Source organism: Anabrus simplex, chromosome 5, assembly GCF_040414725.1.
Source record: "Anabrus simplex isolate iqAnaSimp1 chromosome 5, ASM4041472v1, whole genome shotgun sequence".
NCBI lineage: Eukaryota > Metazoa > Arthropoda > Insecta > Orthoptera > Tettigoniidae > Anabrus > Anabrus simplex.
Window position 1 is genome coordinate 447729713 of NC_090269.1, and position 27242 is coordinate 447756954.

General features: G+C 39.7%; 1 protein-coding gene across 1 annotated transcript in view; it reads right to left on the minus strand.

The window, feature by feature from the left end:
- Nucleotides 1-208: 208 nt before the first annotated feature.
- LOC136874632 (uncharacterized) overlaps nucleotides 209-27242 on the minus strand; it is a 58752-nt gene continuing 31718 nt past the window's right edge. Inside the window, exon 6 of the mRNA XM_067148259.2 lies at nucleotides 209-1178. Within this exon, the coding sequence (XP_067004360.2) occupies nucleotides 209-1178 (970 nt within the window). The remainder of the gene's footprint in view (nucleotides 1179-27242) is intronic.

Genomic DNA, 27242 nt, shown 5'->3' on the forward strand with positions numbered 1-27242 from the left:
AAGTTCCACGGTTGGCTATCTTATAACAGTAGTCAGAATTATTTTTCCATAGAGAACGCATGCGATCTAACATGTTCCTACAGCATGCGTTTCAGAATGAAAGTCTTGCTCAGCAATTTGGCTTTTAACCTGTAGGTTTCCGGATAGAGGCCTTAAAAACATAATGCATCTGCACGCCTAAACACCTGTATGCAACCGCAATGTTCAGTTAACTGGGAATCGAGGTGATGGGCTTCGCCGCACATATTGCACGAGTACGACTTGTGCCATTATGTGTCAGAATGTGATTGGTTAGATGAGCTTTCTGGCTAAAGGACTTGCTACATATATTGCAGTTGTATGGCTTAAACCCTGTATGACTCTGCAAATGTTTGGGTAAATATGCCTTTAAGCTAAATGCCTTCCCACATACATTGCAAAAGTAAGGCTTCAATTGCGAATGCGTTGGCATGTGCTTCGCCAGATTGGTTTCATTCCTAAAGGCCTTGCCACAGGTATTACAGCAGAATGGCTTCTCGTCAGTATGTATCCGTAAGTGTCGAGAGAGAATTGTTTTCAGTGAAAAGGACTTTCCACATATATTGCAAAAATGCGGCTTCTCCCCTGTATGAGTGCGTAAGTGTTTGGTTAGATCGCCTTTTCGGTTAGAGGCCTTGCCACACATATTGCATTTAAACGGCATTTCACCTGTGTGTATCAGCATGTGCGAGGTTAGGTGCCCTTTCTGGTTAAAAGACTTGCCACAGGTAGTGCACCAATACGGCCTCTCACCTCTATGTGTCCGCAGGTGTGTGGCTAGACGGTATTTCCGAGTAAAGACCTTAAAACACATATTGCATTTGTACCGCTTCCCACTCATATGAGTCCGCATATGGAAATTCAAATGTGACGAACTTCTAAACATTGTCTGGCATACTGAGCACTGAAATCTCGTTACATCCGTGTGCAATCCCATGTGCACGGTCAGGTTGCTCATCTTTGTGAAGGTTTTCTGGCAAATTCTGCACTCGTGGAGCGCCTGTTCCATGTGGATCAAGACATGTTCAGACAGGCTGTTTTCGCTACTGAAAAGCTTTCCGCAGTAATCGCATATTAAGGGACGATCCTCTTCCGTTCTCTTGAGATGTCGTCCGCCATCCGGAGGTGGATGATCTGCGCAGCTCACTTCTGGGCCCAATCTGTAGTGACAAATTGAAACTATGTGATCAATAGTTCAACAGGCTACTCCACTACAAGTCTCACACAGAGGAAAGGCTACTGAACATTTCGCGGACTGATATCCCATGCAGGGAGCTCGTTACTAATGACCATAACATTCCTGAGTGTCCACCTCATCCCAAGTCAAATTCTGTGTGCAGTCGTGAATTTAAAAAGCAATGCTTCTTACGAGGAGGTGTTGCGTCTTTTTTCTCGAATGCCTAATGTCACAATATAAAGGTCAATAATCTTCTGACAATTTAGTAATGTACGAGCTCATAGACTACCTCAATTAAAGAATGAAAGAGGAGACGTGGTCTAGCCGAAAGGAGAATCTCTTACATCCGGCAAACATTTATCTACTGAAATTAGTAAAACTGCTCTCCTAAATAAGGAACGGCATATTCTTGGTTTGTGGCATGTGTGCAATTAATTTTTGTAACAGCCCATGTTGTCACTTGAGAGAATCTTAGTGTTATAAGTATTAATAAAGCTGAGAACGTTCTTTGCCGACAGTCATTAAGATCTACCAAAACATGGCAAATAGTTTATAAACATTATGTACTGTATCACAAACATACTATAACACTCTCAGCTGGACCAGAAAAAAGTTGACTATCACTATGCAAAAATGTACGAAGAGACAGAATGTGCGGCGGAAATGAGAATAATCATTTATCGTTTCTTTTGAATGTCATGCTGCATGTCAGGGAGGGATATTTATGTACTTATCAATGAACAATGTTTTGGGAATTGTTGTATCTTATTTTGATTAAAATTATTAGTATTAGCGTGAATGTGCGTGTAGAATTTTCTGCATGTCGCGCCGTCGCAGAGAGGCCTTATGGCGACAAAGCAATAGGAAAAGCCTAGGAGTTAGCAGAAACCACCCTTGGCCTTAAATAATGTAGAGCCCCAGCATTAGCATGGTGTGAAAAGGGGAAACAACGAAAAACTATCTTCAAGGCTGTTGACAGTGGGTCTCGAACCCACTAACTCCCGAATGCAAGCTCACAGACGCGCGCCCCTACCCGCAAGGCCAACTCGCCCTGTGTACAGTTTTCTTGCTAGAATTGTAATAGATTTATAAGATATTTATACGGAAGGGAATTTGACGTACGTTACCGGTACCACGAATTTAATAACTGGCGTCAAAAGTGCGAGAGTCCTTGGAAACTCGTGACCGTTAAATGACAGTAGGATATAAGGAATATAATACAAGGAATAATGACTTTGATGAAAGTGAGTTTGAACGATTCAAAAATTGCCGATCTGAAGTACGATCTGGAAGAACGTGATGAGCATATTTTCGAAATCAAGGCCGTGTTATTATCACGACTTCCAGCAGCAACAGAAGCAGAAGGTAAGGATACAGATAAAGGCAACTTCGAAATAGCAGGTGATACTATGAGATCATCCACAAATGTTAGAAGATCGTAGAAGGTTCTAAAAAGATTAGCCAAAAATTTTGGTTAATTTGAGTAAAAGCTAGCGAAATATTTTCGGAAAATAGCTGTAAATTATAGATTGTTAGAATCTAAAATAATTGAAATTGATAAAGGACTAAAACAAATAGATACGGATGTAGAGCGTAAAACAACGAATAGCGAGGACCGATTTGCATCACCAGAAAAGGAGTCCGGCGAAAGAAGACACCTACCGCTGAATACAGAACAAAATAAGGGAATTTTGCAGAGACGGTGCTTGTGAAACCACCACCTTACGTTCGTAAAACTCCATGGAAATCTTATCGAAGGCAATTTTAAGCCGCAGCCCACACCGATGGTTTGACTACAGAAGAAAAAGGCACTGCCTTGGAAGTTGTGCTGCAAGTTGATACACTGGATATATTCCGAGCGATTCCAGGCAGTGACCAATGTAATTTCAATATCTTGGTGGCCAGATTACAAATGAGATTCGATGATAAAACTCAACAAATTTACCATAGTCAACTTACCAGACGCCAGAAACGTAGCGGGAGACTAAAGAATTTGAGGCAGACATCGCGCGTCTTGCTTGTATGACTTATCATTCAGCTACAAACGATTTCATAAAACAGATAAATTTATGTAGAGTCTCTTGTGATGGATATATCCGACCCAGAAATGCAAAGAGCTCTTCGTCTGGCGCACCCGAATAGGTTAGATAATGCGTTGGCTCGTGCATTTTAATCTGAAGCTGCTACAATGATCGCAAATCTACAGCAGCTTCAACGGCTGGATGAAGAGGAGCCTCTAGACGGAAAGGTAGAGATGATTGCTTTGATAACACAGTCCAACGAGGATGGAAGACTTTGAAGGCGGGTGATTCGCTATTGGAGTTATGGTGTGCTTGGATATGTCAGCAGGCGCCACCATAAAGACTCAAAGTATCAGGAAAACTAAAGAGGGCGGTGCAAAGGGGCGAGATAGACGTTTCAGCCCTTCTGCCCCGAGAAAGGTGGTATATTATCATTTCACTCTGCGTCGTTCAGACAGTATTTCTGTCGACGGATCAGTGAATGGTTTTGCTCGTACTTTGCTTCTGGACATCGGGGCTCCACCAACGTTGTCAAGAAAACCTTAAAAGGAGACCTGAGACCTACAACATTTTATTGAAAACCGCAACCGAAGAGCCATTGAACATGTACGGCGAGACATAATTGAACATCGGCCTGCGGAGCAAGTTGATAGAACATCGAGTAAAAGTAGCTGATGTCACAGAAGGTGTTATTCTTGGCATGGATGTAATGACTAAATTTGAGCACACTTTGGATCTGAAACGGGGATGCTTGAAATTCGCAAACGAACAAGACATTCATCGCGGATGAATCAGTACAACCATTCAAAATGTTTTAAGTACAGACGAGGTACTTAATCCCAGAAGCAATTATGTGATCGTGGGTCAGATGGATAACATAGACCGATAAGTGACGGGAATTGTCGAGCCCGTTGCAGAAGAGGAAGTCTGCCCAGGTAGTATTAGAGCGAAGATGTTTTGTAAATGCTAAGGGGCCTACTCCAATCAGAATGATGAACCTAAAGATTTCCCAGTATCACTGAAGAGAGGCACTCAGGTGGCCTGTTGTAATCCGGTATGATCCCTTGTTCGTGGGGAGACCACGAAGGATACCCAGGATGTCCAAAATTAACAGAGAACTCAAGACATACTAAGCTGACGCAGGATCAAAGGGCCAAAGTCGAAGAAATGTTCTTCAAATATCAAGATGTCTTCGCAACCGAGAACTGTCCGTACGGCAGGACGAGTACCATGAAATATAAACACCAGAAATATACAACCGATAGGACAGCACCCACGAAGCTCCCCACTATCGAGAAGGAAGGAGGCGGAGAGAACTGTTTTGACATATATAAGCAGGGTGTTACAGAACCGTCAAGTAGTCCCTGGACGTCACCGGTGGTTTTAGTGAAGAAAAAGGACGGGTCGACCAACCAGACTGTATGTGGACTAGCGACAATAAAAGACATCCATTATCCAGGAGAGACGACTCTCTAGACACACTGTCCGGACCTCAAGTGTCCTCCACACTGGATTAGGAAAGTGGATATTGGCGAGTAGAAATAGAGGCCGAAGATAGAAGACAGTGTTCTCAATTGGAACGGGACTTTGGCACTTCACGGTTATGACTTTTGGACTTCGCAATACACCAGCTACGTTTGAAAGACTGATGGAAACAGTACTCCGAGGTCTGTAGTAGGGAACCTGCCTCGTTTACTTGGATGAGACATAGCAATAGGTAAGACTTTCCATGAACACCTACTGAACCTGGAGGAAGTCTTTAGGCGACTGCAGGAAGCCAACCTGAATATGAATCCAAAGAAAAGGAGAAATGTCCGTTATTTTGGATATGGTGTAGTTGTAGATCCAGAGAAGATACGTGCCTTACAAGAATGGCCTGTCTCCAGAGATACACATGAACTCGGGAGTTTCTTATGGCTATGCTCCTAATACCCATGTTTCGTGCCCAAATATCCCAACATAGCTAAACGGATGAACAGGACGATTGGAAAACAGCTTTCTAAAGTTGTGACTGACAACCAACTTGACTGGGATGAACACTTGCCTTTATTTTAATGGCATATCGGTCTCCGGTCCATGAAACGACGTTCCCTTCAGAAGGGAGATGCGTTTTCCCTCCGATCTGAAGTTCGGCAGTAGACCCGGCGAGCACCAGATGGCTGGGGACGAGTACATGAGGTGTTTGAGAGAAAGAGTGGGGTCAGATTAACGCCCTCGATCGAAGAAGCTCAGAAGCTGCTGGTGGCCTAATAAAACATGCCTACGAAGCGCGGGCTGAAGAAGGTGGATTCGAAGCCAAGGATTTGGTGTGGCTACTTAATACACGAAGGCGGCGATGTCTGCCACCCAAACTCCAATGTTCATGGGACGGACCGTACGAGGTGTTAAAGTCTTTATATACCGTATTCCCAGACCTTCCAAGGGAATGCCAAATGTGGTGCATTTCAATCGGTTAGCACCATACGAAGGAGCAAATTCCTTGACTAACGGGTAATCGAAGACTGGTTGCGAACTGATCCAGGACGTAACAGTCTTGAGGAGGGGCAGTATTACGAGTGAAGGAGTAGTAATAACTCCTTCAGCTGGACTGAGAGACAAGTGATGAGCGCTAAGCGAAAAAGCAAACAGAGACAGAAGTGAGAATAATCTTTCGTTTGTTGTTGAATGTCATGCTGTATGCCAGGGCAAGGAAATTTATGTACTCGTTAATGAAAGACGATTTGGAAATCGTTCTGTTATTTTGATTAAAATTATTACGATTGGCGTGAATGTGTGTACAATTCACTTTATAACCTGGTAATGAGATTTACAAGATATGGTGCCATAGGGATTCCTACAGAAAAGAAATTGACGTACGTTACCGGTACTCATGAATGTAACAATAAGTACTTTACTTGTACACTGTTATCATACCAGTGTATCATTCTATTGTGTCACAATATGGTCATAACTAATCTCACAGCTTTCATGTGCAATCAAACAGAGCCTCCTTAAATATAGTACAATAGGATTATACACATTAGTTCACACTGACTACCATGTATTACGTCAGTCTATGTATTAACTGCTTTCTTTAACAAAGGCCATATGCAACATGGAAATCACTAATCCTGATGAAATTTTGGAGAAGCTTAAAGTTAACAACCAGATGACGGCTCTCTCCCTAACTTTTGACGCTTACACATTATCTTTAGATAATGCTGTCCTAGACGTTACGATGGCGACAAAAATATAACTTAGGTTGTAGTGTTTTATTAAAGTGTTCTGGTATCCTGAAATACTTGAATCCAAATGCTAGCTATCATGTCCATGAATTATTTTCTTAAAAGTGTTAAATTGATACTACAGCTAAAAGGACCATGAAAATCAAAGCTTAAACCACAATTCGGTACAACAGGACATTGAAATGCACCGCAATGTCACACAGAAAATATCGAAATATGCATACCAAGCAAATTACAGCTGCTATGGACAAGAAACTTAGGAGCTACGAGTACACATAAAGACGGGAATCTCCGTGCATATTAGTGGTTGCTGCAAATGAACCCACGGTACGATAAATCGTCTTTGCTCCCTTAATGGCAAAAGTTCTCCCAGAATGCAACCCTTCACAAAATCTTTACTGATCTGCATTAATTATCTGCTCTGGTGTAAACTTATACTCAATAATGAAACGCCTTACTTCCTTAACAAACTCACCAGTCTTCTCTTCTATATCAGAAAATCGAATGGATGAATATTAATTTAAAACAATCACTGTATCCGACCCGCAATACCTCACCTTCCCAGAAACTATATGACTGACCAAGCTCTGCTTCCAAAGCGCAATCCTCAATCGATGATGCTTGTTGTCTAAAGGGGTTCAATATAAGGTCAAAGGTCTCTAATAATGGCATTTTTTGCTAGTGAATTAGAACCAAGGTATTCCTCAAGTTGCGGTACTAATCAAAGTTAACGAAAACTCATGGTGTTCCAAACATTATGGTGCTACTAACAAGTATTGTACGTCGTACAGGTAACGCACACCTATGGTACTTCTCACATAATGGTGACACTCGTCGCAGCACAAACCCGTTGTGCACCTCACATAAGTGTACTAATCACAGGGACTTCTACTATCGCAACGTGTTCCTCACATTGTGGGTACAGATCACAGGTAACTTTTTTGCTAGTTTCTTTACGTCGCACTGACACAGATAGGTCTTATGGCGACGATGGGACAGGGAAGGGCTAGGAGTGGGAAGGAACTGGCCGTGGCCTTAATTAACGTACAGCCCCAGCATTTGCCTGGTGTGAAATCACAGGTACCGCAGACCAACAGTGTCGCTCATATAGTGGTATGAATCACAGGGGCTCATACTATCCCAAGGTGTTCCTCACATAGTGGGTTCCAATCAAAGGCAACGCCCAGCCCAGTGCTGTTTCTGACTTAATGGTACAAATCACAGGCAATGTAAGCCCATGATGTTCCGCATATAGTGGTACTAATCACAGGTACTGGAAACCCACAGTGAACCACTCTCTGCCGTTACTCATCACAAACCTATTGTGTACCTAACATAGTGGTACTACTCACAAGTACAGGCGACTGATGGCTTTCCCTGCATGCTGGTTACAAATCACAAGTAGTTTCATGGTTCTAATTCAGTCATTCCCTGGTTGCCCCTTCCAGTCGCCTCTTACAACAGGCAGGGGATACCATGGGTGTAATGCCCGTCTGTGTCCCCACGCACAAAGGATAGAGAGGGAAATGAAAAATAAGGGATCGTGTGTGCAGAAACAAGGTACCGAGGAGGGTGAGGGAAATGTACTATAGGAGAGTCAGTTGTATGAATGTTGGAGGAGAGAGAACCAACCGCTTCCAGCAAAAATATACATTAAGACAAGGAAGTGCTCTTCATTGTAGTAATGGACAGGCTAGTGACAAAAGTGGCAAGGAAAACTGAGGTGGATCAATATGGAATGAAATTTAATGCCAAACAATAGTGAGATAGTGATCACAGCTAGAAAGAATGGGACACCTGCAAGAAGGTTAATGCTTGAAGGGGAAGAGCTTGGTAAGGCAGAGAGTTTTGAAGTACTTGGCAAGTACCATACAGAAATGTGGAAGAAATTATAAGGAAATAAACAAGCAAGGAAAACTAGCAGGAGCGTACCTCAAAATCATTATGATAAGCCAGCTGGTCCAAATAATGTTGGTTTATTTTTTGAGATGAACAATCCATGCACTAATGATGTCAACCTAAGTAATGAGAGGCTATTTAAACCTTAAGTGTAGGTTCACTAGGGATAATAAAAATTGGAAAAATTTAGTTGGAGGCAAAAATTTGCATAGCAATGTGAAACCAAACTTTTGACCACATATTTGCTATTGCTGAATTGTGTTCCCAGTAAATCATGGGTTAGAGTTCTCTAGATATGTTACTGTGTTGTGAATCCACATGCAAAATTATTAATAATGCAATTAAGTCATCAGGCTTAAGCATAAAGAATGTCCTTTCTTGGTTACTGAGAACAAATTTTTTGGTTGTGCCTGAAGTTACCTATAAATGCTAGGTTCTTCTGGCTTGAAACACTAATTTCTGATCAAATAAAATTTACAATATGGATGAAAACAGAACCTTTAACAACAGACTATACCCGAAGAAGAATGACATGTTTTATTCTTGAATGACTTCATCAGATTAAAAGCAAAACACTCTTTTTAAAATTATGAATATAATAGGAAGTGTAAAACCATTCATGGTAAACTATTGTCCACTCCTTTAATAATTGTTGAATTGTTGTTTTTTATTTTACACATTGCTTTATGTCGCATGAACACATTTATTTATTTATTTATTTATTTATTTATTTATTTATTTATTTATTTATTTATGTCTTTCTGTACATGGTGGGGCTCAGGCTATGAAGCCTGCTATTATGCCAAACCATATAATTGTACACCTCCATAAACATAATATATTGAACATTACAACTACAGTACTTAAAATTAGAAATAAGTTTATTATAATTTAAAATTAACATGAGATGTAATTTAGCTGAAATGTAAAGTATCATAAAAATGTTTTTAACATTTTAAAATGAATTTATAGTATTTTCTGTTACTAAAACTATACCTCAAATATTGTCAACTATAATGTTACTAGTCTTACATTTACATTTTATTCATTTGACTTAATCTAACATTCGAGGGAGCTTCTTAGAGTAAATTATTCTGAATTGAGGTAAAATTTCCAGCACATTCTTCTGAATAACTTCAGGTTGCTTACGTCTCTAATTTCATCTGGGAGAGAATTCCAGGAATGTATGGCCCTGATACAAATGAGTTGTTATACATACTAGTGTGGTGGGTGGGGATGGACAGCAGGGATCATATTGATGACTTGAGGCTGTTTTACCTGAGGGAGGGAGGTAGCTGAAATCTATTCTCAGGTAATATGGTTTACCTGTTCGCAGTATTTTGTGCAGAAGGGAAACACCATGGTACTTACATCTATCACAGAATCTTAACCAGGACAACTGATGGAGGAATGGACTGATGTGGAAATGGAGCGGAACATTTAGAATGAATCAAATGCAGGCATTATGCACCCGCTGAAGTTTAGAACCAAGTGAACAACTTATGTTATTACAGACTATGTGACCACAATCAAATATTGGTAGTTTTAGTCATTGAACAAGCAGTTTCCTGGTTTTGACAGGTAGAAAGTCCCTCAGTTTGTATGGCGAGTATAATGAACTGAATACACGTTGACAAATTTTTGAAGTCTCTGACCAACTTAAATACTTATTAAAAATTATTCCAAGGTTCTTAACGGAGTCTTTTGGTGTTATAGGTGTTTCATTGATCTTAATAACCGGTATATTGATACTTTCTAACTTGGCATGCACATTTTTAGATCCTATTATGATGGCCTGTGATTTTAATGGGTTTACCTTCAGGAGTGGCTACTAGGCCATTTGTTAATGTTAAATAGGCCTTCGTTTAATTTCATGGTTGCTTCTTGTATGTCTTTGGGCCTGGTATGAATATACAAATGGATGTCATCTGTGTATAAGTGATATTTACAGTCTGTCAGTTGTTCCGATAGGTCATTCCTGTATAGGGAGAATAAAAGCGGTAATAACACCGCACCCTGTGCTACCCCCATCTCAGTATTTAGCCATCTAGACATATTGTCTCCCACTGACACACACTGTTTACGTCCACTGAGATAGGAATGTACCCAGCGTTATAAATTATTACAAAATTTCATAATTTCTAATTCGGCTAGTAAAATGTCTTGTCTACGCAGTCAAATGCCTTTGTAAAGTCGAGAAGAATTAGAATTGTTATTTGTCCATTATCCATTGCTAGCTGAATGTCATTAGTTACTTTTACTAATGCTGTGTTGGTACTGCAATTTGATCTAAACCCTGATTGATATCTGTCGAGTAAGTTATGATGTAAGAGATAGTCTGTAATTTGTTTGTGTTCTAGTTTTTCCAGTACTTTTCCTAGTACAGGGAGGATACTGACAGGGCGGTAATCGTCAAGGGGTATAGGGGTAATATTTAAGACAAGGGTCTGATGATGGCATTTTTCCAGTTCTCAGGAAAGATTCCCATCATAAGAGAGGTGTTAATAATGTGCGTTATGGTAGGAAGAATGGTGTTTAGAATTTTTCATCAAAGGGCAGGTTTATTGCGTTGTGTCCAGTAGACCTGATTTTATGTCATTGAGGGCACTCTTTACATCACCTAGAGTCACATCAGGGAAGTAGAATATTTCTCCACCATGCTTTCTCTATGAAGGTATTCTATCAATAGTGGCTCTCTTGGTATTTCCGTTCGTCTGGACATTTCTTGAGCTAAAATAATCATTCAGATCATCCAAAGGTGCATTACAGTTACTATCCTTTGTCTTTGTTTTATTTATACCCATATTGCAGAGAGTTTTTCATACAACAGCAGAGTTACATGCATTTAAAACTTCGTATGAGTGACGTATTTTAGTGTTTCTTACCATCTGCGTTGTTTTATTTTGGAGTTTTTATATTTCTCAAAATTGTCCTGTGCTGGATGTTTCACACAGTAACCATAGACTGTGTCTCTATCTTTCATTTGATCATGAATTTCTTCATTGAGCCAAGGATTAGAGGGTTGCTTTACTCTAGCAGTATGTAAAGGGGCATGTCTGTCATATAATGTTAAGAGAAGTTCATTAAAATGAGATATTTTTTCATCAATGTCCTTTATATACTGAACTGTGTGCCATGGTGTGCTCAGAGCATCCTCAATGAGGGCTTCTTCGCTCAAATTTTTGAAGTCTCTCTATGTGATTTTCTTAGGCTCGTATTTAGGACACTTCAAAGAGTATGCAGTGTAAATCATACCATGGCAGGAAAAGCCTGGCACAGGCATCTGTCCATGTGACAATATACAGTCTTCATTTTTTACAACGATTAGGTCAAGGAGTCTGTGCAAATTTGCAACATGGTGTGTGGGTTGTAAGGGCAGACTTGTAATATTAATGTACTCAAACATGCATGTTAGTTGCCTAGTTTCAGTAGTTTCATTTTTCAGGTCAGTGTTAAAATCTCCCATTAAAAACATATGTTATTATTATTATTATCATACGGCATTTACAAGCATAATCTGTAAAAGTATACAATTAACATAATTAAAACATAGAGGTAATAAAACTAGAATGTTCAGCTTTGACAACCAGTCCACTGCACTTGGTGTCAATTCATGCAGAGTCCGTAAACCGTCCTTAAATGCTGACAGTGGACAGCTCTCGACAACATGAAGCAATGTCTGCTTCTCAGCACCACACTCACACGCAGCACTTTCACAATATCCCCACTTTTTCATCATATATCGGCACCTGCCGTGGTCTGTTCTGAAATGGTTGAGTTTTGACCACTTATGTCGAGGAAGATCGAAACCTAGCACTTTCTTTGTTGGGTCTTTAATCAGAAAGGCGTTGGTGGGTGGACGTTGTTCCCATCGCTGTCTCCATTCTGCTGTTACACTGAATTTTTCATAGGAGTGTAGATCAGTCCAGAGTGGCTTCCTGGATTTTAACCTCATCACAGGTGGATCTCGTAAGGCATTGAACAAAAGTGAGTTCCTGTGTGCAAAGGTCTTCTTGAGCAACTGTACTTTTGCTGCTTTTCTCCTCAGATCTGGAGGAGCAATGTTTGCTAAAACAGGCAGCCACTGAGTAGGAGTGGACCTCACTGTACCAGTAACAACTCTCATGGTTTCATTGAGCTGTACGTCAATCTTGCTTGAATGTACGCTGTTTTCCCACACAGGCGCGCAGTACTCACCAGCCGAATATACAAGAGAAAGTGAAGCAGTGCAAAGAGTGTTTGCATCTGCACCGCAGTTGCTGCCCACTAGTTTATGCAGTAGATTTACTCTTGTACTCAGCTTCTTTGACAGATTCGAGCAATGCTGTTTGAACGACAAAGACCGATCCAGTGTGACACCCAGATATTTTGGGAAGAAGTTGTGGGAGACTTCTGTTCCGTTAAAAAGCACATGTAGCTTCCGATTAGCTTCCATGTTATGCAAGTGGAATGCTGTTACTTCCGTTTTACTAGGATTTGGTTGAAGTCTCCATTTGTGAAAACAGTCGCACATGGTAGCTAGGTCCTCTGTAAGTACATCCTCACAATGTGCCAAATCCGTACTCTCTGCTTGTTGCTGTGTAAAACATATGTTCATACCTGGATATTAAATCCTGTAGGGTTTCCTCTAGATTCGCTGCGTTTCCAAACTTCGATGGGCGATACACTACACCGAGTAAACACTTCATACCATGAATTTTAATTTCTACGAACAAGTACTCCGGTCTGTGAGAGGATTCACTTTGCTATTTAAATATTAGTTTGTATTTCAACTCGTCACATCTGAATATTCCGACTACGCCTGCAGCCTTTCCATCTCTATCGTTCCTAATTAAAGTGTATCCATGCATTTTAACTGGTGCTGAAAGGATAGAGTGAAGCAGCCATTACTCGGAAATCATTATAGCACACAAATTACAGGTGGAAAATATTTCGGAGAATTCTGAGAAATGTGGGACAATGTTGTGTACTGACATGTGCTATTTGTAGGCAAGTAGAGTAGGCTGCAAGAATGTCTTTGAGACGGTAAGCGGTATTCTTCCAGGGGGCTGGCATGACAGGGTAATGACCTGCCTGGGACAGTGGTGAAAGGAGGCTGAAAGTAGAGACATTTGTTTTCTGGTTGTTTAATGCTGTCAACTTGAAAGTTAAATTATGGCAACTGATACTAAGAAGTACCTACTAGACCTACAACTATAAGATTAGCACATAAATCACAACTACAACTATGTGGAAAATTAAGTGAACTAAAATAACTATGGTGGTCCTTATATAGCTGAGAATCTGCTCATGACTAGTGGATACTGTTCAAATCTGAACAATTAGTTATGGCTATTTTATGGTTCCCTTGTTTTACATATATGATCCCATCTCTAGACCATACGTTCTGGATGGTAAATTTTGCAACTGGGTCCTGAAGAAGTCGGAGTCTTGCTGGAGTAAGGTAATCACGGATAGTTTTATTCGAGCCATTAAGTTTCTTTATGTTGGTGAACATAATGTTTCTTTTAGAGTATGATACAAACTTGACAATTATAGGTCGCGGATGCCCGTTCTGGTTTTTCCCAACCCTGTGAGACCTATCAATGTCATCCACAGAAAGACTGACCCCGATTTCCTCCGCAATGTCAAGTACTAAGTTGTCAGTGTTCTCATCCGCAGTTTCCGGTATACCGAACACACTTTGATACTGTTCCAAACAGTCAGTTTTATCCTGCAGTTCAATTTTTAAATCCCTGATTGTTTTGTCCCTCTCCTCCAGAGCCCTCCTACGTTCCTCAATTATACTCGTATTAAAATTAATAGTCTCTTATTGTTCAAAAAGTGACTTTGTTACCTGGGTAAGGTTGGCAAGCATGCAATATGTCTCCTTGCAGCTCAGCGCTTCCTGTACAGCCTGCTTAACTATGGCCTCCATTGGCACTTGCTTCACCTCGCGTGGCATTATTAATTTCTTGAATTTTTGCTTTTTGCTTTCACCAATCACTTCACTCACACTCATTCAGAACCGCTGCACTGGTAGAGATAATGTAATACACTCTGAGCTCCCACACTATGAAAATTCACCTGTTAAATTCACATCTATGCACTGTCTGCCATTAACGACGATGGCGACAACGGGACAGGAAAGGGCTAGAAGTGCGAAGGATGAGGCCCGGGCCTTATTTAAGGTACAGCACCAGCATCTGCCTGGTGTGAAAATGGATAACCATGGTAAACCATCTTCAGGGCTGCCAACAGTGGGGCTTGAACCCACTATCTTCTGAATACTGGGTCTACTGTGTTGGGAGGATAGTTATATTCTACCATGATTTCATTTCCCCTTTGCATATTTTGTTAAAATCTCTTTTGATCACTGGTACAATCACAGAGCTGTGTATCATTGTGTTCAGTTCTGCTAATCTGTATGTGGTCAGGTGATTGGAAACGTCATCTGTTGTGTTTCATATTTCATGTATATCTTCTCGAACAATTTATCTTCAATTCTACTGATTATGATGTAGAAAAAGTTGATCCCCTCATTTCTTTCTGATTCCATTGTGAACTTCATTAACTCTGTATAGAGTTAAGTACAGGGTGTCCCAAAAATCCGTTAACATTTGACCAGGCAATACTTCAGAAAATATTGGAGATGAAGAGGCAATAACTAACACACATGACTCAGGTTTTATGAACACAAGACTTTTGTACTCATCTTAACCGGTGAGATCTTGAAGATATTATTCTATCATCCTGGTCCTTGGAACATTGTCTTCCTTCATATTACCACATTTTCTAGGCCCGCAGAAACTCCATCCTAGTTTAGGCTTGCATTATTACATTGACAGGTATTTCAACACAACAATTCTCCATCTGATCCATCATAGAGTAAACTGCATGATGCCATACTCGACTTGTATGTCTTTCTTTAAGGGACTATAGTTTCTACTTTTAAGATTTACTTTACTTATTGGCATATGATTATCAGATAAATTCGACTGTACTACAGTTAGACATCTTGTCATTCATGACAAGCGATGATCATTCTCATTTTTCCTTATAACCAAACCCAACCCCATGGCACTACAGCCCTTGAAGGGCCTTGGCCTACCAAGCGACCGCTGCTCAGCCCGAAGGCCTGCAGATTACGTGGTGTTGTGTGGTGAGCACGACGAATCCCCTCGGCCATTATTCTTGGTTTCCTAGATCAGGGCCGCTATCTCACCGTCAGATAGCTCCTCAATTCTAATCACGTAGGCTGAGTGTACCTCAAACCAGCCCTCAGGTCCAGGTAAAAATGCTTGACCTGGCCGGGAATCCAACCCGGGGCCTCCGGGTAAGAGGCAAGCACGCTACCCCTACACTACGGGGCCGGCCATTTTTCCTTATACTGTTCTCATATTAAATCATTACTGCAATAATATAGCTGTGTGCATTTTTCTGACTGAGAATAATCTTAGCAACATTACCCCCTTTAATAGTACTTGCAAGAATCAAGGAACATTCTCTTTGACATAACTTATCTCACAAGCGGGAATGCTCAATTAACAATGGAATGCGCTCAATAATTCATATCGTTATTTCTCCAATTCAGTTCGAACCGACAGCTTCCTAGAGAACTCTCAATCATTTGTGGATGTTCACAGCAAACAGATACTGCACAACTAATGCAAGTGAAGGTAAATCGAACATGTATATTTCATAAGATTTTCTAGTCCATGACCTGCATTGTATAAACTGTCATCGAAGTGAAACGTTGTGCATTAGTAATCAATTTACTCTCCCATCCAGTACAGTCCTCTTCACTCAACAATAGCTGACTACTTTAAAATCAAACTTCCGGACACAAATTTATTAAGTACCACTGGGTTCTGAACTTGTCAATTTTCACAAAATGAATATTTACTTTAAGTTATCACTCAGTTAAGTGAGTTACTTTGAATTATTGCTATATCTAACCATAAACTGACAGGTCATATGTTTTTCTCAAGATTTCAACTTACTTCAATGTTATAATGAACTTTAAAAAGTTCTTCATGTTTGTCCGGAATCAGCTGAAAGGTTGAAACATATATATATATATATTCCTTTTGCAGCACTGCACAACTAAAGGTTTTCTCAATGATATATAGGTATAATTATAGAGTATATATGTATATGTGTGCAGGCATGGAGGTTTAGGAACAGAAGAGGTGCCTTATCAATTTATTAATTACATTATTTAGTAGAGGAACTTTGAAATCTGAATGGAATATTGAGAAATCCAAGTTGTGTGGTTCTTAACTAGCATACTGAAAGCACAGCAGATTCTTACCAATGGGGAGTTTTAGTGAATTAGTACATTAAATAATATATGTTAAATTATTTTTTTAACTACACAAGATAAAATGAATTCTGATAAGCAAATCTCCACAGTCTATATGCTCACTACTAGACCAGACCCATGGCTAGTCCTATGACTTCATTGATCTTACCATGAAATATTTTGATTTACGCACTGTTTATCTAAGTTTTTAAAGTTTATTCTATTCTGTACCTATGTTTTATTTAGTTCTGAACCAGTGATTATATAGACAAAGTGAGCTACGTTAATGTCTGAAATTTAACATTATAAACACGTGACTTGAAATGAACAGTCTGATATAAAAGTTTTGTGTCCTTTATATTTATTTACAAGGAAAACATATATGGTTTCCTATAACAGAATTTTATCATGATGTGAATATCAAACTTTCATGGCATCATTGTTGTCTAGTCTACCATTTAAACATTTCTCCAGAATTTTGAACTCTAGGGTCTTAGATTATTTTGCTGTAGATTATCTATTAGTGATCAGTAACACAGTTATGTATGAATTATTGTTTATGTTTGTTATTGGCTTTACATCACACCGACACAGACAGGTCTTATGGTGACGATGTGATAGAAAAGGGCTAGGAGTGGAAAGGAAGTGTCCATGGTCTTAATAAAGGTACAGTGCCAGCATTTGCCTTGTGTGAAAATGGGAAACCACAGAAAACCATCTTCAGAGCTGCTGACAGTGGGATTTGAACCCACTATCTGCTGGACACAAGCTCACAACTGCTCGCCCCTAACCGCAAAGCCAACAAGGATTAGTGAAAAATATATTTCTATTGTACTCATCATATGATGAAATATGAGCATTTCTTTGATACAGAACAATGTCAATAATGAATTGTATTAAATACTCACAAAATAAAAATTGAAAATGGACATGCAGCTTCAAAAGTAAAACAATGGGCTGACTCATTATCTGAAACAAAACTCTTGTTAGTTATCTAAATCTAAGCAAGGAACCACTACTTATTGAGAAAAAATTGTTGCTGAGGTACTTTATGGTGCAAATAAGGATCATTATATAATAGCTATCAAACTGCATAAACTACTCCCAAATACACGGAAAATAATCGACTGAATGTGAGATGGGAGGAGAAGGTCCGTGTAACACAGAGGTGGTAATGGAAGTGAGGTTATTGAACCTGGATACATCTTTCCAAATTGAAGACTAAGGCCCGGTTTCACAGTATACGCTTAAGCCTTGGATTGGGCTTAAGCGGGAGCTTAAACTCTGAACGAGTTTCACAGTGGGGAGTGCAAGTGGTAAGCCGAGCTTATCTGTGACTGGCTTAAGCTGTATGAAACTGAGGTTTAAGCTAAGGATTCAGTTCAGATGGTAGAGCGCTGGCCTTCTTATAGCCCAACTTGGCAGGTTCGAACCTGTCCCAGTCCTGTGCTGAAGGTGCTCAAATTCACAGTTAGTGGGACGTAAAACCAATAACATTAACATTAAATAACTTATATTTCTGAATATATTTCGAGGCTCGTGAAATAATACAGTTTCCGTGTTCCGATATACAGTAAAAGAGACAAAAATGTCGGTGGGTCACTTGCTTTCCTGGCTTACACTGCGTGAACCATCAACGATAGACCCCAAGTGTAAGCGTGCGAATTGTAGAGCATAGAAACCTCTACAAAAAAGCCCGCGATGGTATGTACCTATTTCCAACCGTTTGCCCTCTAGAAGCGATTTTATGCTATACTCAGCGGTAAAAAAATATAACTCCTTAACATTAAATAAATATTTCGATATTATCCTCGAATTCCTCATCGAAATAAATTGTTTGACCTCTTCCAGTATTTTATAAGGATTTCAATAACCTTTTCAGGACATTATTTGCATGAATGGTTCAGAAGTTATGGCCATTTTAGACTGTAATGGTAATACGTGTCAGCAGGACGGGCGAGTGACCTTTTTTAAACTTTATTTTTGTTACTATTATTGGAATCACATTTTCCGTTCATTTTTTTAAATTATCTTGGCTGATAAACGATGTATAACCTACAAGTCAATCAATCATAGGCTACGGATGTAAACAAAGATGAGAACTGAATCATTGCGCATGCGCAAGCATTACCAACTTCGGAGATGTTCAGCTTAGTAAAGCTGCACATGGTCCCCCTACTGTGAAACTCGTAGTGTTTAAGCCAAAGAGTAAGCCTTGCTTAAGCGGCGTGCATGGCTTACTAAAGCTTCGGCTTAAACTCAAACTGTGAAACCGGGCCTAAGAGACAGAAGAATTAGCAGCCACAATCAATAACAAATATAAGAGCTTTAATAATAATAATGCTATATGTTTTACGTCCCACTAATTACTTTTTAAGGTCTTCGGAGACGCCGAGGTGCCGGAATTTAGTCACGCAGGAGATCTTTTACGTGCCAGTAAATCTACTGACATAGGGCTGTCGTATTTGAGCACCTTCAAATACCACCGGACTGAGCCAGGATCGAACCTGCCAAGTTGGGGTTAGAAGGCCAGTGCCTTAACCGTCTGAGCCACTCAGCCCGGCGATATATAAGAGCTTTAGTGAGTTTAGTAACCATAGTACTTCATTCTTGTTTACATAAGTGTCTCTATTGCAATCAGTAGTTAAGCAATCTCCTCAGCTCTAAATCATCACTGAAAAATCAATAAATATAACAGTGAACTGAAGCTACATTGTTTTGAGCTTGAAAAAACTTTACACTGTCAGATGACAAGGAATTGCCATTTCATAAGGAAACTGTCGTAGGCATATGAGAATAATTTCCTATGCCAACAATTAGGTGTTTGGATTGTTTTCTGCAAATATGTATAACCACTTAACAAAGAAAGAGTAGCAGCAGCAGTTGCAAGATTTTGAGAATAAAGTTTATAGAAAAATATTTGGCTCATGGTATAATCCTATCTCTAAAAGCTGGCTGAAAAATCTAAATCTGTGTGTTGTAATAAGCTCCAAAATAGGAATGAAGTTGTGTTGTTGTTTGAGTCATCAGTCCATAGACTGGTTTGATGAAGCTCTCCATGCCAACCTATCCTGTGCTAACCTTTTCATTTCTACGTAACTATTGCATCCTAAATCTGCTCTGATCCGTTTGTCATATTCATACCTCGGTCTACCCCTACCGTTCTTACCACCTACACTTCCTTCTAAAACCAACTGAACAAGTCCTGGGTGTCTTAAGATGTGTCCTATCATTCTATCTCTTCTTCTCGTCAAATTTAGCCAAATCGATCTCCTCTCACCAATTCGATTCAGTATCTCTTCATCCGTGATTCGATCTATCCATCTCACCTTCAGCATTCTTCTGTAACACCACATTTCAAAAGCTTCTATTCTCTTTCTTTCTGAGCTAGTTATCATCCATGTTTCACTTCCATACAATGCCACGCTCCACACGAAAGTCTTCAAAAACATCTTTCTAATTCCAATATCAATGTTTGAAGTGAGCAAATTTCTTTTCTTAAGAAAGCTCTTCATTGCTTGTGCTAGTCTGCATTTTATCTCCTCCTTACTTCTGCCATCGTTAGTTATTTTACTACCCAAGTAACAATATTCATCTACTTCCTTTAAGACTTCATTTCCTAATCTAATATTTCCTTCATCACCTGCCTTCATTCGACTGCACTCCATTACTTTTGTTTTCCACTTATTTATTTTCATCTTGTAGTCCTTACCCAAGACTTCATCCATACCATTCAGCAACTTCTCGAGATCTTCTGCAGTCTCAGATAAAATAACAATATCATCGGCAAATCTCAAGGTTTTGATTTCCTCCCCATGGACTGTGATTCCCTTTCCAAATTTCTCTTTGATTTCCTTTACTGACTGTTCTATGTAAACACTGAAAAGGAGAGGGGACAAACTGCAGCCTTGCCTCACTCCTTTCTGGATTGCTGCTTCTTTTTCAAAGCCCTCGATTTTTATCACTGCAGACTGATTTTTATACAGGTTGTAGATAATTCTTCGTTCTCGGTATCTGATCCCTATCATCTTCAGAATCATAAATAGCTTGTTCCAATCAACATTATCGAATGCCTTTTTTAGATCTACGAATGCCATGTACGTGGGCTTGACCTTCTTGATTCGATCCTCTAAGATCAGACGTAAAGTCAGGATTGCTTCACGTGTTCCTACATTTCTTCTGAAGCCAAATTGATCTTCTCCCAACTCAGCTTCAACTTGTTTTTCCATTCTTCTGTAAATAATACGTGTTAAAGTTTTGCAGGCATGAGATACTAAACTAATGGTGCAGTAGTTTTCACACCTGTCAGCACTGGCTTTCTTGGGAATAGGTATAACAACATTCTGCCGAAAATCGGATGGGACTTCTCCTGTCTCATACATCCTGTACACTAAATGAAATAACCTTACCATGCTGGTTTCTCCTAAGGCAGTCAGTAATTCAGAGGGAATATCATCAATTCCAGGTGCCTTGTTCCTATTTAGGTCACTCACAGCTCTGTCAAACTCTGACCTCAAAATTGGGTCTCCCATTTCATCAGCATCAACAACCTCTTCATGTTCCAGAACCAAATTATCTACATCGTTACCTTGATACAACTGTTGGATATGCTCCTGCCATCTTTCTGCTTTGTCTTCTTTCCCTAGAAGTGGCTTTCCATCTGAGCTCTTAATATTCATGCACCTAGATTTCCTTTCTCCAAAGGTTTCCTTGATTTTCCTGTATGCAGCATCTACCTTTCCCAGGACCATACAGCCTTCGACATCCTTGCACTTCTCCTTCAGCCATTCTTCCTTAGCTATCTTGCACTTTCTATCCACTTCATTCTTTAATCGCCTGTATTCTTTTCTGTCTTCTTCATTTCTAGCATTCTTGTATTTTCGTCGTTCATCAAGCAGGTCTAGTATCTCCTGAGTTATCCACTGATTCTTAGTTGATCTTTTCTTCCTTCCTAACATTTCTTCAGCAGCCCTACTGGCTTCATTTTTCATGACTCTCCACTCTTCCTCTATTGTGTTTCCTTCAGCCTTTTCATTTAGTCCTTGTGCAACATGTTCCTTAAACAATCCCTCACACTCTTTTCTTTCAACTTGTCTAGATCCCATCTTTTTGCATTCTTTCCTTTCTTCAAGTTCTTTAACTTTAAATGGCATTTCATGACCAACAAGTTGTGGTCAGAGTCCACGTCTCCTCCTGGGAAAGTTTTGCAATCCAACACCTGGTTTCTGAATTTCTGCCTAATCATAATGAAGTCTATTTGATACCTTCCAGTGTCTCCAGGTCTCGTCCACGTATACAGCCGTCGTTTGTGGTGTTTGAACCAAATATTGGCAAGGACTAAATTATGATCAGTGCTGAATTCAACCAGCCGACTTCCTCTTTCGTTCCTTTGTCCCAATCCAAATTCTCCTAATGTACTACCTTCTCCTCCTTGGCCTACCACTGCATTCCAGTCTCCCATCACAATTAGATTCTCGTCACCTTTTACATATTGTATTAAATCTTCTATCTCCTCATATATTCTTTTAATTTCTTCATCATCCGCTGAACTAGGAATGAAGTTAAGAGGTGAATAATGACTGTTAATTACCAAGTTAGGAGATCTTAATGGTTGGGTAATTCCACATTTAGAAAACTACACAATTTTTATTCCTTCGTCTATTTAAAAAGGCACATGTCTCTTCTCTCTCATATGAGACATATTCAGCCTTGATACAATTATAATTAAAAACGCATAATATTCCTGATAACAATCTAAACAATGACTTACATAAATCTAGGAATCAAATCATGCATAAAATAAGTGTAAGCGGTTCATTCTGTTAAAATATCTTGTGATGAAAACATTATGCCATGAAGGTGGACTGGTGACTTACAATAAGTAGTTAGGAAAATGGAATCTTGTTTGTTGGACTATTTAATGGTCAAGTTCCTTACATCTTATTTTGAATGATCATAACAAATCATGGCAACATTCAGAATACCAATGCAACCTGCAGGGTAGAGGACAGGTACCAATACATTTTTTGTTGAACCTTCAAGAGATATCGTCTACAATAAAATAATTTAGTTACCACTTAAAATGCAGATGACTGTCAAATAAACTAACTGAAAATTAAATACAAAAACCAAGGAGGAGTTAAGTCAGATAAACAAAATTCAGCCAACATGTTTGCACACCTGAAAGATGAGACTTATTCAGATTTCTGCACTACTCAACGAAAAGGAGTACTAGTAGTGTACACAGTGTTTGGTGTTGAAGTGAGGTAGGTGTGAGTCAAACATGCCTTTAAGGAGACAACAAAGTTAGTATCAGCAGCTTGCTGAAATTTAATAAGGCTGTACAGTAGGGCTATGAGTAATTGGAAGGTTTTCCCCAAAATACTGAATGAATCAGCATGGATGTATCCACAGTGTATTGGTGTTGGTAAAAATGATAGAAAGAATGCGCTCTTTCAAGAAGACCAGGGTCTGGCCACACACAGGCCACTACAGAGAGGGAACACCGCCATATTCACTGCATGGCTGTAGCGGATCGTACTGCATCTGCAGAAGCCAATAGAGCTTCAGAGCAACACAGCAAATTGTAACAAACTGATTACAAGAGGGATAGTTCCGAACCAGATGTCCTGTAGCGTTCATGATAGAAACTCTGAATCACTGCCATCTGCAGAAGCCAATAGAGCTTCAGAGCAACACAGCAAATTGTAACAAACCGATTACATGAGGGATAGTTCCGAACCAGCTGTCCTGTAGCGTTCATGCTAGAAACTCTGAATCAATGCCATCTCCAGAAGCCAATAGAGCTTAAGAGTGACACAACAAACTGTAACGAACTGATTATGTCAGGAATAGCTCAGAACCAGCTGTCCTGTAGCATTCATTCTAGAAAGTCTGAATTACTGCCATCTGCAATTTCAGTGGTGTCAATCTAGAGCTCATTGGAGGGCAGAGTGGAGACTGCTGTGTTTTCAGGTGAGAGAAATTCCTGCCTTGGAACCGGTGATGGCCATAGGTTAGTAAGAAACAAATGAGCGCATGGAGCCAGGCTGCCTGTCGCGTCAACACACTGGACCTACACAAGGAGTTATGGTCTTGGGAGTGACTTCCTGTGACAGCACGAGCACTCTTGTTGTTATCCCAAAATACTGACAGCAGTTGAATATGTTTTAAAATTGGGAGTTTTCCAACAGGACAACAATTGCCCTCCTACTGTTACTGTCACCCAATGTGCTCTAGATAAGGTTCCCTTGACCTTCAAGAGTAAAATACATTTTGCTTACTGAGAACATTTGGGACATTATGGAAAGACAATTTGAGTGTCATCCAATGCCAGCATTAACTGTTTCTGATTTGGCTGACCAAGTTCAACAGGCATTGAACTCCATCCCACAAAATGACTTATGGCACTGGTATGACACAGCATGCATGTTTGTTTCCATGCATACAAAATTGTGGTGAATACAGCAGCCATCAATGTAGCACCATATCACAAGTTCACTCATGAATGCTTAAATCTGTGACATGGAAATATTAATAAAATAAATATGTCACCTAGACAATTTAAGAATCTAAATTGCATTTTTCTAAACTAATTTGGTGTTTGGATTATGTTTTCTGCAAATATGTATAACCACTTAACAAAGAAAGAGCAGCAGCACCTGCAAGATTTTGAGAATAAAGTTTATAGAAAAATATTTGGCTCATGGTATAATCCTATCTCTCAAAGCTGGCTGAAAAATCTAAATCAATAAGATTTACACCCTCTCTCAACAACACACTAATCCAACACATTATGCTGGGCTGGACATGTACTCAGGATGCAGGATAACAGAGCACCAGAGCATATTTGGGACCTACAAGAGATCTCTTAATGGGAAAAGACATTCAGGAAGAAAGAGATCAACAAGGTATGCCGGACCCTCCAAACTGATAACTGGGAAAAGCGGGCTCAAGATCGAAAAGGTTAGAAGAGGATCGTGAGATCAGCACAGGAACTTTACGTCCCTCAGAAGTCTATGAAGTGAGTGAGTGAGTAAATGAGTATGTGTGTGTAACTGCTGGAAAATAAGTAAATGAACAGATACAGTTCAAAACATAATGACAGAATTGAAAAAATGAAATGGGGTATGGATTTTAGTACCGGGATGTGTCCGAGGACTTTGGATCACCAGGTATAGGTCTTTTGATTTGACACATGTAGGGGACCTCCACGTGATGATGAGGATGAAATGATGATGAAGACAAAACATACACCCAGTCCCCCTGCGAGAGGAATTAACCAATTATGGTTAAAATTCCCAACCCTGCCGGGAATCGAACCCAGGACCCCTGTGACCATAGGCCAGCATGCTAACCATTTAGCCGTGAAGCCGGACTGCAGAATTGAAACAACAAGCAAACTGCAGAATCACACAGTCTTCTGAACAAATACATCAAAAATTAAAGTAATAATTGTCATCTCTTTGCAACTCACATATATGACCAAAGTACATTTATTCTGCATCTGTTATACAAAAAAAGCATCACTGTGAGAAACCTTGGCACGACCACAACTTTAACTCAACTGGATATCAGTTATCAAAAATTTACATCAGAACATCTTCACTTTTTTATCCATTCAAAAGAAACAAACATTTTACCACCAGACATGTGACAAAGACTTGTTGAAACATTAATCCTTCCTCTCTTCATATCCTGTGAACTAATCTTTGCTGACACAGCTAAACAACAAATGATGAAACTGCAGTGACTTTTCAACATTTGCTTCACATTCATTTTTTTAACCCGGCAATGATGGACATATACCTCCATGCTATCAAGAACTTCAATGGATAAAACCTGATCAAAAGTTCCAAAGCCTGTTTCTAGTCAACTGAGTCCAGAATGGAAGGAATGAAACCCTTCCTAGCACCAAGAATAGAAACAGTGCAAGCTGCTGAAGGCTGTCACACTCCTTTGTGGCAATGATTAATGAATGGCAGATGAAATGAGTTGCTGGAAAGAAAGACGACAGTGAAATGAGGACATGGAGAAAAACCCGTCTGACCTCCGCTTTGTCCAGCACAAATCTCACCTGTAGTGACTGTGATCTGAACCCCTGAACCCAGCGGTGCGAGGATGGCAGTGCTGCCGCCTGAGACTTGGAGGCCTAAAGTCTGATAACATATAAACATCTGTAAAGCAACTCGCCTTAGTACATTTCCTCCAAATTTCACTTGTCTTCCTCCTTTCATTACTGTAATACGAGTGTTGGCACTGGCCTCGCTATTGCTCTCCACCAATCATCAATATATAACAATCCCTTTACTGTGAGTCGTTCCAGACTTTGGAGTACCTCACAGTCATTGTCAGGGACAGTGGTTGAATACCTCAATTCAAGAGAGTCGTGCCAAGATTACCTGTTGACAGTTACAGAATGATATGTACAGTGCACAGCTGAGAACATCAGTGATGAAGGATTACAAGTGGTTTCCTTTGTACATCAGCACCTACTTGACTGATGTATTGAACCCCTGAACTTACCATTCCATCGTTGGTCGGCCACGGCTGCTACAGTAGAACAAATATAGAACTCTTAAATCATGGGTCGTTGCGGGAATAAATTTGGTCACAATCTTAATCAAACGATGGGGTTCAGAAGAGAGCCTAACTACTTGAAATGAGGAGCAAATATGTGCTTACTAACTTTCATTAAAATAGAAATGACACGACAACATTGTTATTTTAATATAAATCCTAGAGAGAAAAAAATTTAAAAATTATTTATTATTGAATGTTTCAAACGCAGTCACATTGCATAGCGTTGATTGATTTCTCACAATATCGAAGAGTTGCTTCGGAGAAATTAGTACATTAGTGGACAGCGAAACTGAAAAACTGAAAAAGGAAAGACCTGAAAACCGGGCACCTATTACTCCAAACGAGAACTGAGAATTAATCCACACGATCCGTGGAAAATCTGACTTTCAACAAGTAGAACGCCTGATTTCCTCTCAATTAAGGTTATCCACCAGTCGAATACCCTTTACGGATACGGAACACCCGCCAAATGGACCCTTAATCGAACCAAATTGACTATCAGTTGCTTTGGATAGGTTGCGAAATATTATGGGAAAGCATGGTGTTCACTACAAGTTAACAGCATCATTCACAATTGAAATAAAATTCCACCATGTATTTGTCATTCATGACACCCTTAAGTGATAAGGTAATCCCGATGCTAAATGTGCATCGCCCAAACAGCTGTTCGGAAGGAACCAACAACAACATGATCCGCGAGGATCTTACGTTACGTCGTTCTAAAGGAACAAAACTGCGAAATGCAGGAAACACTTATTCATCACGCATTTAAAAGAAATGCCAAACACTGAAGTTAATTAAAAAGTGGTAAATCACTTGAAAAGTATTATTACAAACCGATTTTCAGGTTAGAAATGGTTATGTTACGCTTAATGAAATTACCAGTCCACATTGAAAAAATATTACAACTTTAAGGAATTCTTTCCAAAAAAAAAATGACTACCTTTACAGATCCGTCTACTTATTGTCTGTCCCAACACACTACCTATAAAATGATTACTTAATCGTATTCAACTACGAATAAAATGAAAGTACGA